The 12,753-nt window shown below is 49.7% G+C and overlaps 1 protein-coding gene across 4 annotated transcripts in view; it reads left to right on the forward strand.

Annotated features, from left to right (window-relative positions):
* PPP2R5D (protein phosphatase 2 regulatory subunit B'delta) overlaps positions 1–12,753 on the forward strand; it is a 32,999-nt gene that overhangs the window by 150 nt on the left and 20,096 nt on the right. For 2 of the 4 annotated variants that reach the window (XM_082048564.1, XM_082048566.1), the window contains exons 2-7: positions 847–930; positions 7,395–7,593; positions 8,730–8,929; positions 9,319–9,429; positions 11,808–11,900; positions 12,390–12,520. In XM_082048564.1, the coding sequence (XP_081904690.1) occupies positions 847–930; positions 7,395–7,593; positions 8,730–8,929; positions 9,319–9,429; positions 11,808–11,900; positions 12,390–12,520 (818 nt within the window). Of the gene's footprint in view, positions 1–202; positions 324–846; positions 961–7,394; positions 7,594–8,729; positions 8,930–9,318; positions 9,430–11,807; positions 11,901–12,389; positions 12,521–12,753 lie in introns of those variants that run through there. The other 2 variants (XM_082048565.1, XM_082048567.1) reach the window with 2 other exon arrangements.

Below are 12,753 nucleotides of genomic sequence, written 5' to 3' on the forward strand. Positions count from 1 at the left end.
GGCCTGGCGCGCTCCGGGCACCGGCCGCCTCGCTCCCGCCGCCCTCCCCACCGCGGCCTTCACTCGGCGCGGCCCTTGGGTGGGGGCGCGCGCGGGGCTGCGGCCGGCAGGGGGCGGGGGCGCGCGCCCGGGGCGGGCGGGGCGGGTGGTGCAGGAGGGCGGCGGGGGCGCGCGCCGGGCGGGGGGCGGCTGTCTGTGCCGGTTACCCCGCGTGAGCCCGGTGGGGGGGCGGCGGCCCGCCCCGCGCGCTCGGGAGACAGCGGGAAGTCGCAGGGGCTGTGGGGCACGGCTGCCCCTCCCCCGCCATGTCCCCGGTCGGGGAGGTACGATCCCACCCGTGTCTCGGCCCCGTTGCGGGGCGGCCGGCGGCGGCGGCTGCCGGTACCCCGCTGCCCGTTCTGTCTGCGGCGCTGCCTACGGGCGGGGTCGGGGCCCGGATCCGCCTCTGCCGCCGCCCGGGGCGGGCGGGCGGGGCCGTGGCTGTCGGGGCTGTGGGTGCCCTGCGCCTTGGAGCACCCGTGGGCAGCGGCGGGGCCGTGCCCGGGGGAAGGGCTGGGCCAGGCTGGGTCGGCGTGGGACCCCGTCACCCGAAGGTGTCCGGCTGGGGTCTGCCCGCGGTGACCAGAACGGGATGTGCCAGCACCGCTCCCACTTGGGCCTGAGTCCCCACCGTGGGTGTCCCATGTCGTGGGCGTCGTTCTGGATGCCTTCCTCAGGGAAGAGGGCTTAGAGTGCTGCAAGGGTGGAGGTGGGGTGGGTCAGTGTTCATGCACAGCTGGACTCTGCAGAGATGCCAGAATTCTGGATGAGGTGAAATTTTCTCTGAATATATTTTCATCTTTTCAGGAGTCTCCGAAGTCTACTAAAAGCACCACAAAGCCTGGCAGTGGCAGTAGCGGGAAGGATGGTGGGACAGAGAATTCGGAAGAGGTAAGGCTTTCACCTTGGATGCAGCAGAGCGTGTGTGCAACTCATCTTTGAGGAAGAACGACATCTTTCATTCTAGCTGCTTCAGGCTGCTCTGCCAGATAACTTATGTCTTCAAGATCTTAAGGAATCAGAGAAGACAGCAGCAAAGAGTAAAGTTAAGATGAAGTTAGTTCGTCTTAAAAGTTGGTTCGAAGGGAGCGATGACTATGGAAGAGGCCAGGATGAGTCTCGTACACTACAGCCCTGCAAAAAGAGACTTGGCAAGAAGCTGATGGCGAGCACTTCTTGCAGAGCATGGTGAATTTGGCTGCAGAGAGAGAAGAGCCATGGTTATCAAGAAGGAGGAAGCCTGACAGATGGGAGCAGCTTCCTTGCTCCTATCAGAGCAAAGTGCAATAAACTCCGTTGTCACCTTGTGTCAGAGTGAGAGAATAGTGAGAAGCAATAAAAAAGGAACGAAGTGCCTCTTCTGAGGCTTTTTCTAGGGGAGTGAGATCAGGAAGCAATGGATAGGACACCTACAAGAATAAACTGCTAAAGATTAAATGGTTCTCCTTTGATATTAAACAGTTTTGTTGCTGAACACAACATTATTCACAAGGCAGCACAGTCTGTATTCCCAGCTGTGCAGAGTCTCCTTTGCTCTTAATTGTGATGTTGCCAAGCTATATGTGTTAGAATGGCCTCAGCAGAACATGATAAGCTGTGCTTAGAACTAACAAAAATTTGGGTGAACTGGAACTTTTCTGGTAGACTTGAGTTTGTCCGGCACTCAAACAGCGAGGTTGTGATTTTGAGACTTGGCTTGGAAGAGCATTGTACGCATGTCCAAGGAAGCATGCATATGTGTGTGGTTTATTTTTTTTTTAATACTGCAATTTGGCAAATGAGCTGTGTCACTTCTATGTCCATAGGAGCCTGTGTGCTCAAGTCTTCTCTGGAATACGTTGCACTTGTAATTTGGAGGATTTGAGGTAGGAGATGTAAGGCTAATGAAGACTAAGAAGAAATTTGTAGTTCAGTGGCATGGTTGTAGTCAAAATAAGGTTATTATAGAGTCTCCTTCAAAGCATAGATCTGTGTTGCAGAGGCTCAGAAAATACCCCTTCTACTAGCCACTCTGTTTCATGGTCCAGGTCGTGCTCATGGTTGCCCTGCCATGTGGCCATCAAGGAATCAGAAGCTGAGTTTGTTTGCCTCAGAGCAGGTAGCAGTTTTGTAGATTTTATATCCCACCCTGGTCTTGGCTTCTGCCGATTTTTTTGTGTATACGACTGAAAACAGCAGGTTGGCAGAACTGTCTGCAGACTCTGAGGAAGTGAGAGAACTCCTGCCTTGACATCATGGAGTCAAGCTTACCTTTTATTTTTTGTCTGCTGAGTTCACAGCTCTGAGAAGAGGAAGGAAAGCGTGGGTCTTGTAATGCGAGTGTGACGGATAGCCATCAAAGCAGAGCACTCCAATATGTCCCTATCCAAATGAGCAGTGGGCTGTGGTGCTGTTTTCTTGGTTACAAGTGGTGCAGCAAGAAAGGAAGAATAGTACAGCCTGCAAGCTTCCTTCTGTGACCTGAAATGGCACGTAGTATCTGGTTGTTCTTGGTGCAGAAGAAACTTAGGATTGGTGCATCTAATTTTCCCTCCCACAAAACATACCCAGCTGCTTCCTCATACTGCAGACAAAATCCAGCCCTTCTTTAAGGTGGAAGGCTGGGTCTCCTTTGATCATAGGAACAGAGAGCAGAGCAGAAAGGAGACACCTGTGCAGTGTGCATTGTCACAGGTATCTTCTCCGTTTCCCTGTTGAGTTTGCAGTGGAGTTTGTTCTCTCTTGGTGCTTTCCTGTCTCTGTACTGCTCTGCTGCAGAATGGAAGAGAGCTCTTTGGTTGGTGAGAAGAAATGTATACCGGTTTGAATGCGATCTTCCTGGTCTTCAGGAAGAACAGAAAGGTATTTTGACTTTCATATTTGGGGGGCCATGAGGAATTAGGTAACGTGTGCTGGGAGAGGGACTCCTTCCTTGTGTGAGAAGGAGGAGGTGCTTTGACCCTTGAAACACTAGGAGTGGTGTCGCCTGGTGGGGTTGATGGGCCGAGTCTAGCCTGGATGCCTCTGCTGCCATTGCGAGAGTTTTGTGTCCTGTAAATTCCTCCATAGAGTTACAGTTACTTGATTGCCTTTTCTAGAGTGAAAGTTGTGTGAACCAAAGAGAATTATTTTTTTTCTTCGTGTCTCAATAGATGCTTGATGGGCTTGCTGGAGGAGAGCAGCATCTGAGCAGCCCTCTTCCAGTACACACTTTCCTCTCTCACACCATGCTCCAAGGAGCTGGGGAGGACTCAGCCCTAATTTATCCCAGTACCAGAAAGTTGTGACTGGTTTTGCTTGCAAGTTGTCTGGCTGGTGGAATGAGTAAAGCTGGTTGAAGAGCAACTCTGCTTTGACAAATCTGAGAAAGTGCAGTGGATGAGGACCTCCTATGGCGATCTCTGTGGAGGGAGATGAAGGGGGTGGGAGTCAGTTAGAAACCCTCAAGCATAGTGCTTTGTTCTCTGCAGTGAATGAGCTTTTAGTGGAGCTGATCTGGAAGGGCAGATATGTTTAAAAGTAGGCACATCCCCACAAGGGAAGGAAGTGTTTGAATTCTCCCATAAGTATAGGGGTAGTGCAGTGCTCTTTTAGATGCCCATCTTAGGGTGAAGCTGTCTGAGGTGAAAAGCCAGCAGAGCTTGGCCAGCCCCTGGCTTTGGGGAGGCAGTTTGCTCAGGAAGAGACAGGAGGATTGGAGGAAAACATGAGAGCAGGGAGTGGGAAGTTAAAGGTTTATTTAGTTCGTTCCCTCTGGAACATGATGAAAATATGAATGGAGAGAATTTCTGTGTGGCTATTTAAGGAGAAGAAATAAATTATGTCAGAGACTAAGGCAGCATTGAATGAGGGGATGAGAAAGAGTTACTCCTCCTGGCCAGAAAGACTGGAAGAGACAGCTGGGTGGGGAAGAGAGTTAATGACCTGGAAGTGGGAGCAGGGATTAGCAGCAGCAGTAAAGAGGAGAGAGGAGTTGCTCTGCAGCCTCAAGGGCAGCTTGGAACCTCACTGATGAGATTTGCAGCTCTGGGAGAGAGTGCTTCTTTTTACTGAGCTGCTGTATTTTGCAGATATCTCCATGGGGTTTGTTACTGCAGTACCTGGAGTTTATTATTCAGAGATAGGCGTTACAGTGTGTTAATATTACTTCTGAGGCAGAGAGCTTGATTTTAATAGGAAAGCTGTGTAACAGCAGACAAAGAGAGCAGGTATTGACTTGAGGGATGGGAACGGAAGAGTCATCTGAAGAGCAGGAGGAGCTGAGAGCAGATCTGGGCTGACAGAAGCTTAACAAGCAGGGGATGCTCAAGGGACCAGTGAGGCAGAAGGGCTTTCCAAGTGGCGATGCACTCAGCCATGGTAGGAGTGCCTGCAGAGGTGAGGTCACGCATGAGTGGAGGAGAAGCTGGCAGAGCTCAGGGTGGCTGGGGGAAGAGAGTCTCTGCTCCTAGCAGCCTGGGGTGAAGAGAAATGGCACAGAGCAAGCCCAGGGCCTGGAGGTCATTGATGTGTGAAGACATGTTCCTCACAAGGAGGCGGTGGGAACCAGTGAGGAGGAAGTGCTGTGACTAGGGAGCCTGTGCTTGGGGGAGTTAGAATGTGGTTGCAATTGGGGCTGGCCCATTTGTTGTCATGAATAGCTGCTCCACCACAGTGGCAAAGGTGGGGCTGCTGCACCGCAATTGAGCGAACACCTTTGTGCTGTTCTCCAGTCACTTCAGCAGCTTACGCTGACCTTTGTTGTGGTGGTGTGAGCCCTGCCTGCCAGGAGGGGGCTGAGCCTTGTCAGGGAGATGTCTGCCAGCAGCCATGGAGTGGGCAGCTGGTGTTCATGTTGGGGAAGCAGTTTGTGAGGTTGATACTTGTGCATTAAGATAAAAGCTTTCAGTTTTAACAATCTGCTGTGTTTTCAGAGTTGGAAACTTTGGAGAAGCAAGTGTTAGGAAGCTTAAAAGAAGCCTTTTCTGATTCTTGTGCCAAGGTAGGAGGTGTTCAAGGCAGAAGAACAGCAGGCCTGCCACAGGAAGCACACCCTGAAAGAAAGTATTCAGCTTGATGCCAGAAAGTCCATATAGAAGCAATCTGTCCTAAAACCCTCTGAGCACTGCAGCGTAAGAGTAGATATGATCTCCCCCATCACTGGATTTTTCTTTAACAAACCCAGTTGTGTGATTTTTTTTTTCTTCCATGTGTATGTCTGCTTCCTAAATAACTAGCAGCTAAACCTGAAACTGTGTTTTGTCTCTCTTTATGCCAGCTGTTGAAGACTGCAGAAGCTGGTGGCAAGAACTTTTCCAGACCCCTGGTGAAGTCAGTGTGGCCACAACCCATTCACAGGCAGTACACACTCCATGCTTAGAATGTTTGAGGAAGAAATTTTTTACAATCGGGGTGGTAAAATACTGGCCCAGGTTGCCCAGAGAGGTGCTAGATGCCCCATTCCTGCAAACATTCAATGCCAGGCTTGATGGGGGTCTGAGCAACCTGATCTAGTTGAAGATGTCCCTGTTCATTGCAGGGGCATTGGACTGGATGACTTTTGAAGGTCCTTTCCAACCCAAACTGTTCTATGTTTCTATGATTTGCTTGTGTCATTTCTGGGTCGATAGGGAGTGCACAGGCATGTCCTTTCCAACCCAAACTGTTCTATGTTTCTATGATGTGCCTGTGTCATTTCTGGGTTGATGGGGAATGCACAGGCATGTCCTGTCAGCTAGGAGAGAGGACATGTGTCCTGCTTCCCTCAGTGTTACCTATGAGGCTGACGGTGCACCTTTTGTTTCTCCCTCTACCGTCTTTTTTCCATGATGGTTCAGCATTCAGATTTCACCCTCCTTCGCTGTGGAAGGAGAGTGATGGAGAGTAAAGGACTAGCCTTCCCAAAAGCATCTGGGCAACAACTGAGTAGCTTCTGCTGCAGTGATACCCAAATACTCAGGGTGAGGAATGAATTTCTCACTCTCGGAAGGTTACCAGCAAGGATTCAGCCTGACTTAACTGAGAAGAGACCACAGTTCAGGACAAGTTGCCTCTGATTTGTAGTCTGGGCCTGCTTTGTCTGACTGACACAGCTGTTTTCATCATAAGCTCATCTTACCCCTTCCTCTCATTGTGGGACAGGGCTACTTCATGAAAGGAAACAGATCAAACCTGAATTCAAGAGTGTTCCAATCTTCTTGTCTCCCCCTATCTTGGCTTGAAGCTGAGCTTGAAACAGAACAGATTTCCTTCAAGCAGAGCCAGACCAGAACCAAAATATTTCTGATTTCTGGTTCAGAGTAATGGCTTGACAAAATAATCGGTGTTTTGTGTCGAGCACTATTTTTCACAGGGAATCTTTGCACTTGTCTCCCTGTAGGCAGCTTTCTCTATTCCTACCTTGCTGCTTCCCCACATGCTGTGGGTGCAGTGGGTGTTGCCTTCTGCCATGTTAAGTTTTCCATGAGTTGGGTCAGTTAAAGGGTCAGTTATTGAGCTGTTATGGCCCAAGTGGGACTCGAACCAGTGGAGCTTCAGCCGGGTCAGAACAGAGCTGAGCTGAACAAACACTGTCTTGAGTTTCTGGTCACCTGCTAAAAATAGGAAAGTGCCCCTGTAAGTGCTGTTTAACAAGCATGAAGTGGAGAGGATGTCTGCTGGAGGAAAGTGCAGGCAAAGAGGTTGTTTGGCTAAAAGCTAGATGGATGACTTGGATGCTAGTTGACAGGAGAAGTTCAGACAGCAGTGAGGCTGAGACAAGGCAGAAATGGAGGGAGCAGCCAGGATGGGTTGGGAAAGCCACCAGCCTTGGACCTCAGGGTTGGGCATGGCCTGTGTGTTTTTTAGACTAGCAGCTCCCTGTCTGTGGATGGAGCAATGATTTTAGCCTTTCCAGGGCTGTCATGTCTCCTCTGTACTACATGCTGCTTTGCTTTTTCCCAGTTGCTTCCCTACACAAGGATAAGGAAGCAACTTGCTAGTTTTCAAAAGTTCTTTGCTCTGTGTTGTACAGAGTGCTGTCATTGCACGCAGTAGCATGCTGAAATTTCTCTTTGGACCATGGAAAGTTCTTATTTCTGCTTTTTTGTGTCAACAATTTCCTGTAACTTCTTGCAAGACATGGCATTGCTTTCCCTAGCACCCAGTGTGCTGAGAGGCTCCAGTGTCTTTGTGGTACTTCACAGATATGAGTAAAAATGATGTTTGCTTTGCACATATGCTGCAAATGCAACCAGTGGATCCAGAGCCCTGCAGGAGCAGGCAAGATGCACTGAATTGCAAGTGCAACAGTGAAAAACGTGCCTGGTTTCCTCAGTCCAAGAAGATAATGATGACATCAGATTGCTTGCGAGGCTTGTATGTAAATACTTATGAGTTGTTTTATTCTCCCTCATCAGGCTCAGCAGCTTCAGCAGCAGCAACAGCAGCAGACAACTTCAAATAAGCGGCCCAGTAACAGTGCTCCCCCACCAACCCAGCTGAATAAGATCAAGTATTCAGGGGGACCCCAGATTGTGAAGAAGGAGCGTCGGCACAGCTCTTCTCGCTTCAACCTGAGTAAAAACCGTGAGCTACAAAAGCTCCCAGCCCTTAAAGGTAAAGAAGCTGTGGGGTGGGGTGACTTGCATGACAAGCTGCACCTTCTCCAGGCAGAGTGGGGTGGTATAAGGGTTCTTCCCAAAGTGACCCTGTCAGTGTCCTGCTACCCTCCTGCTGGCAGTGCAGCAGGGATGGCTCTGGGAAAGGTGCTTGGCTCGGCAGCAGGTTGAGAATTGATGGGTAGCCTAAAAGAAAAGGAGGACGGACACTCAATGTGAACTTCAGTACTTACCTTCCCATTCGAACTGATTTAAACCCTCATGCTTATATGTACTTAGGATTGCCTCAGATTCTTCAGCAGGTTGTGCAGGAGGGTGGTAAAGTGCAGAGACCTTGGTGCAGACTGCTGTTGGTTCCTACAGCCATCCATTCCTGGGAGAGGACCAGGCCTCCTCCTCCTCCTTGTTTCCATTGCAAATTACAGTAGTGCTATTGAACTTGTCCACATTAGGGCAACTACCCAGCATTAGCAGTTAGTCTGCATAATGGTGCAATTAAACATGACTTAAGTGTGGACAAGGAGAAAGCATTTGCAGCAGTCACTCAGCCAGACCCATTGCTGACATTGCTCACAGCAACAGACAGTCCTTTCAGAAAAGGCAACTGCCTTGCAGCTCAGCAGCCATTCTGCAAGCACGAGGTCAGTTTGCCTGATTTGCCTTAGCAGTGTGTAGTTTTCAGTGGCAACATATCAAAAAGAGAATACTGTTAATATAGGGCCTCTGCCTCCTTGTCCCCTCTGGGAGGGGGGTTAGCCTGCAGTGTTCTCTGCCCAGCTCCCTTTGTGACTGGAGGTTGTCACTGGTCTGTGATGGGAGCTAGTTAAGTCAGTTTCTTTTCCAGTGTACCTTGTACTGAGAAGGGATCAATGCTTATCAGATCAGAAACTGCTGCTGTGTTTGGAATTGCCTTATGGGGTAGTGTCTCCAGAGGCTTTGCAATCCCTCTGCCTGCACTGTTCCATCTCCACAGCAGGGGTAACACTGCCTCTTCTCTTCCCCTGCCAGCTCAAGGGGCATCGTGAGGGGGGAAAGGGAAATGCAGGACAGGGAGCAAACCACACTGATACCTGGGCAAACCAGGATGATGTTCTGCCTGTCTCTAAGGACAGATGTCCATACTTTCTCTGACAGATGCTCCTCCACACGAACGAGAAGAGCTTTTCATCCAGAAGCTGCGGCAGTGCTGCGTGCTGTTTGACTTCATCTCTGACCCCCTCAGTGACCTGAAGTTCAAGGAGGTGAAGCGAGCAGGTCTCAATGAGATGGTGGAATACATCACACACAATCGTGATGTTGTTACTGAGGCCATCTATCCTGAAGCTGTTATCATGGTAGGGCATGGGGCCAGTACACATTTATGTGCCAAAGAAATAGGGGCAATTTGGAAGCATGTGGGGAGGAAGGGGTAGGGATTTTTCAGAGAGGAGTGTGACCCCAGTCCTACCCATTCCTTTTTATCTGCCTACCCCCAGAAAGAGAAAAAGGAAGTGGGGGGTGACAGTGCCTGGTGTAGGGAGAGCTGGTAGCTCTCGTCTCTGGCACAGACTGTACTTGTGTAGTTCATATGCATACTGTAACCCTACAACCTCTGCGGAAGGATTTATTTGTGGGCACAGCTATGGCAAATCATAGTGCATTGCTCTGCAGTGAAGGATTTGCTACAGGGAGGACCATTACGAGGTGCAGGTATGTCATTCACACACCTTTTCACTCACCTCAGTTTTCAGTGAACCTCTTCCGGACACTCCCTCCATCATCCAACCCCACAGGCGCAGAGTTTGACCCTGAGGAAGATGAGCCTACATTAGAGGCTGCCTGGCCGCACCTTCAGGTGAGGAGGTGTGGGGGATATAGATCTGGTGAATTTATCTCCAGGAAGTCGAGAGTCCATGTGATGCTGGAGCTTGCCAGCCCTGCTGCTGGCTGCTCCCCCAGCATGCAGGGATTGCTGGTGTGGGGATGGGGAGAGACCAGGCCTGCCAGCCATGGGTCAGAGGTGGCCTGTAGGCAATGTAAACAGGCTGATGCCTGTGTTCAGCAGTCACTTGCAATGGCTGTAGTCCCATGTGGCCTTGAGTTAGGCTAGGAGTGAACACTTTATTGGTGATGAGGAAGTTGTGCCATATTGCCTGTGTAAGAAATTATTCCCAGCAGTGTTAATGTCCTTCTTGAAGGCTCAAGAGCCTTCTTCCTCTGTGCTTCAGCAGCTTCGGACACAGCACCCCTGCCTGCTTTGGCAATCCTCTCCTTGCCCAGCTCCTTGGGAGGCACAAGGAGGAAGAGGGACTGCTTGGTGCCAAAGCAAAGCCTGTGCTGGCACCTGCTAGCGTGTCTCCTGTATAGAATCCTAGAATCATTTTTAGTGGAAAAGACCTTTAAGATCACTAAGTCCAACCATTAACCCAACACTGCCAAGTCTACCACTAAACCATATCCCTAAGTGTTGGAGCGATAAAGGACTCAGCAAAACAAGTCGATTCAATGTGAATCACGCTAAAGCCATTTATTACAGAAACAAGTCTCCTTATATATGTAACTATATTCTAATCACGCATCCATGCTCCAAGCATGGATTCGCTGAATGAGTATCGTGGGCTGTCTGTGCGCTGGAGTCTCACTGATGATACGTCCGATGATTCATGCCACGCCAGGACACCAGTGATTGTGGAACGCCCCTCTTTCTCACAGCAGATTCTGTTCTCAGCTTCTCGAAGGGGCCTTGAGATTCCTTTGAGCCTGACTAATTCAGCAACAGATCTTTATCTATCAAAACCCCTCCACACCTAAGAACCTCATCTGCATGTCTTTTAAACACCTCCAGGGATGGTGACTCCCCCACTTCCCTGGGCAGCCTGTTCCAATGCCTGACAACCCTTTCTGTGAATTTTTTTTTCCTAATATCCAATCTAAACCTTCTCTGGCGTGACTTGAGGCCATTTCCTCTCATCCTATTGCTTGGTACTTGGTACAAGAGTCTGTATGCTGGGTGTAATTCAGCCGGAGGAAGGGAACCAATGATCTTTTCATTAGGCTATTTGTCCTGGGAAATAGACTTTAAGACAATCTAGGTGAAAATGGTTATGAAAGCAACAGTGAGCATGGTTTAGCAGAGCTCAGCAGTGGAAGTTGGGAGGTAAACTTAGGGGGGTCTCCCCAGGAACTTGCACAGGGACATGTTGTCAAGCAGAAAAAGGCAGAGCAAGAGCCAGGCACTGCAGGGTGAAGCAGAAAATACCGAGAGGAAATAAGGTGCAATTCTGCAGCAGTGGTTAATCACTTCTCACTGCTGCAGTTGACATAAGGATGTGAGCGTCAACAGAAGCAGTGTTTCCTCAGCACCAGAATGCTATGAATGCCAGGAAGCATTTGTTTCTCAGAGTTAAGTCCGCAGCAGCCAGCATGGATTCACGGCGAGTGTGTGCTGAGTTTCTTGGTCATCACCTCAGTTTTTTTCTGTGCTGCTGTCCTTGGCAGCTGGGCCTTGGCAGTGGGTGGGTGGCCCCATAGCTCCTTCCACTCCTGAATCAGACCTTTGGGTTGCAGCAATCTTGTCTGGCCTAGTGTCCCTCAGAACTACTACTCAGGGTCAGCTTAGGAACAGACTTGTGCTTCTAGGAGCACAACAGCACCAGAAGTTGCTGTTTGAGCACTGACAGCCTTCTTAAAGCAAGTGGACCCTTGTTGTCCAGGTGGGACAACGTGTAGCTCATGTGGCTTAGAAGGTCCAAGCCAATCTGGAGTCAATTTGCAGGATGCAGAGGACACAATTTGTTTTCCTGGGTTCCATTTCATTTCTCTGCTTCTTCCTTGCTGTGTCTCAGGGGCTTCTTCCAATGAAGCCTGAGCCTTTGCCACCTCCTCTGGAGGTTTCCCTTTACTGTAGAGATGTGGGCTGAAGGAGGGAGAGTATCTTCCCAGGCCAAGTATCTTCATCTGAGTAGGTGGCTGTTGTCTTTGGTGAGACCTGACATGAGGAGACCTCATGCAGACTCGGGCCTTTATGTGCCACCATCCTCTTGCCCATCAGAGCTGAGTTGATCCCACTGGGTGGGGAAACACAGGTTGCTCTGTTTTCTTTGCTCTAGTTCAGGCTTCCTGGCCTTTCCCAGAATCCTTAAGGAGAAGGAAAACTTTTAAAATCTGAAGTAAACACTGGTGAGCGGATGGGGAGGGGGTATTTCTAAGTGATCTCTCTTTCTCCCCCCATAGCTGGTGTATGAGTTCTTCCTCCGGTTTCTGGAATCACCTGACTTTCAACCAAACATAGCCAAGAAATACATTGACCAGAAGTTTGTGCTATCTGTAAGTAATTGTTTCCCCTGCCACTGTGCACCACCTTTATGAAGGACATGCAGCAGATTTTTGGTTGAGGAGTTATGCAAACAGTCTGGCTTTGTCAGCAGGTACTTGGTGATGTGGGGTTTCTTTTTTTCTTTGTCTGGTCTGGAATGAGTAGCCAGAATTCTCTGTGTGGGGTGAGAGTGTGTGCGAGCGGTAGTCCCTGGAATCCATCATTCACTGTACAGGTGGAGAGGGGCACTGGGGGCCTTGCAGGAGAAATCCAGGGACATGCAGCTTTGTAGAGTGTGCAGGCAAAATAAGTGCCTGACGGTTCCAGCTTGTGTCTAAGAGGCTGCATGTTTCAGGGAAGCAATCGCTGTGCTCAGGATGCTGAAGGCATCACTCAACTGAAAGAGCCACTTTTGCCTAACAGAAGCTGTGCTCAGTGTTGCTGGTAGCTTTGTCCAGACAGGCAGTATGCAGACACTGACTGAATTTCTCTCCCCACAGCTGCTGGATCTCTTTGACAGTGAAGACCCCAGAGAACGAGACTTCCTAAAGACTATTCTCCACAGGATCTATGGGAAGTTCCTGGGTCTGCGAGCGTATGTGAGGCGGCAGATCAACAATATATTTTATAGGTGAGATGTTTCTTACTGCCACTGGCCTAGTGAGTGAGTGGGACAATACTGTGAGATAAATGTGGGGCACTAGGCTGTGATTCCCTCTGATCCAAACTGTGATTAGCTAATTGACTCAGTTATGTCACACTACTTTGATAGGGATAGCATTCATCTCTGCTTAGGAGCTGTGATGGTGTGAGAGTTGTCTTCAGCACACATAGCAAATGTTGGAACCTGTGAGCTTTAGCTGA

Source organism: Streptopelia decaocto (assembly GCF_964273445.1).
Source record: "Streptopelia decaocto genome assembly, chromosome: 3".
Classification (NCBI taxonomy): Eukaryota; Metazoa; Chordata; class Aves; order Columbiformes; family Columbidae; genus Streptopelia; species Streptopelia decaocto.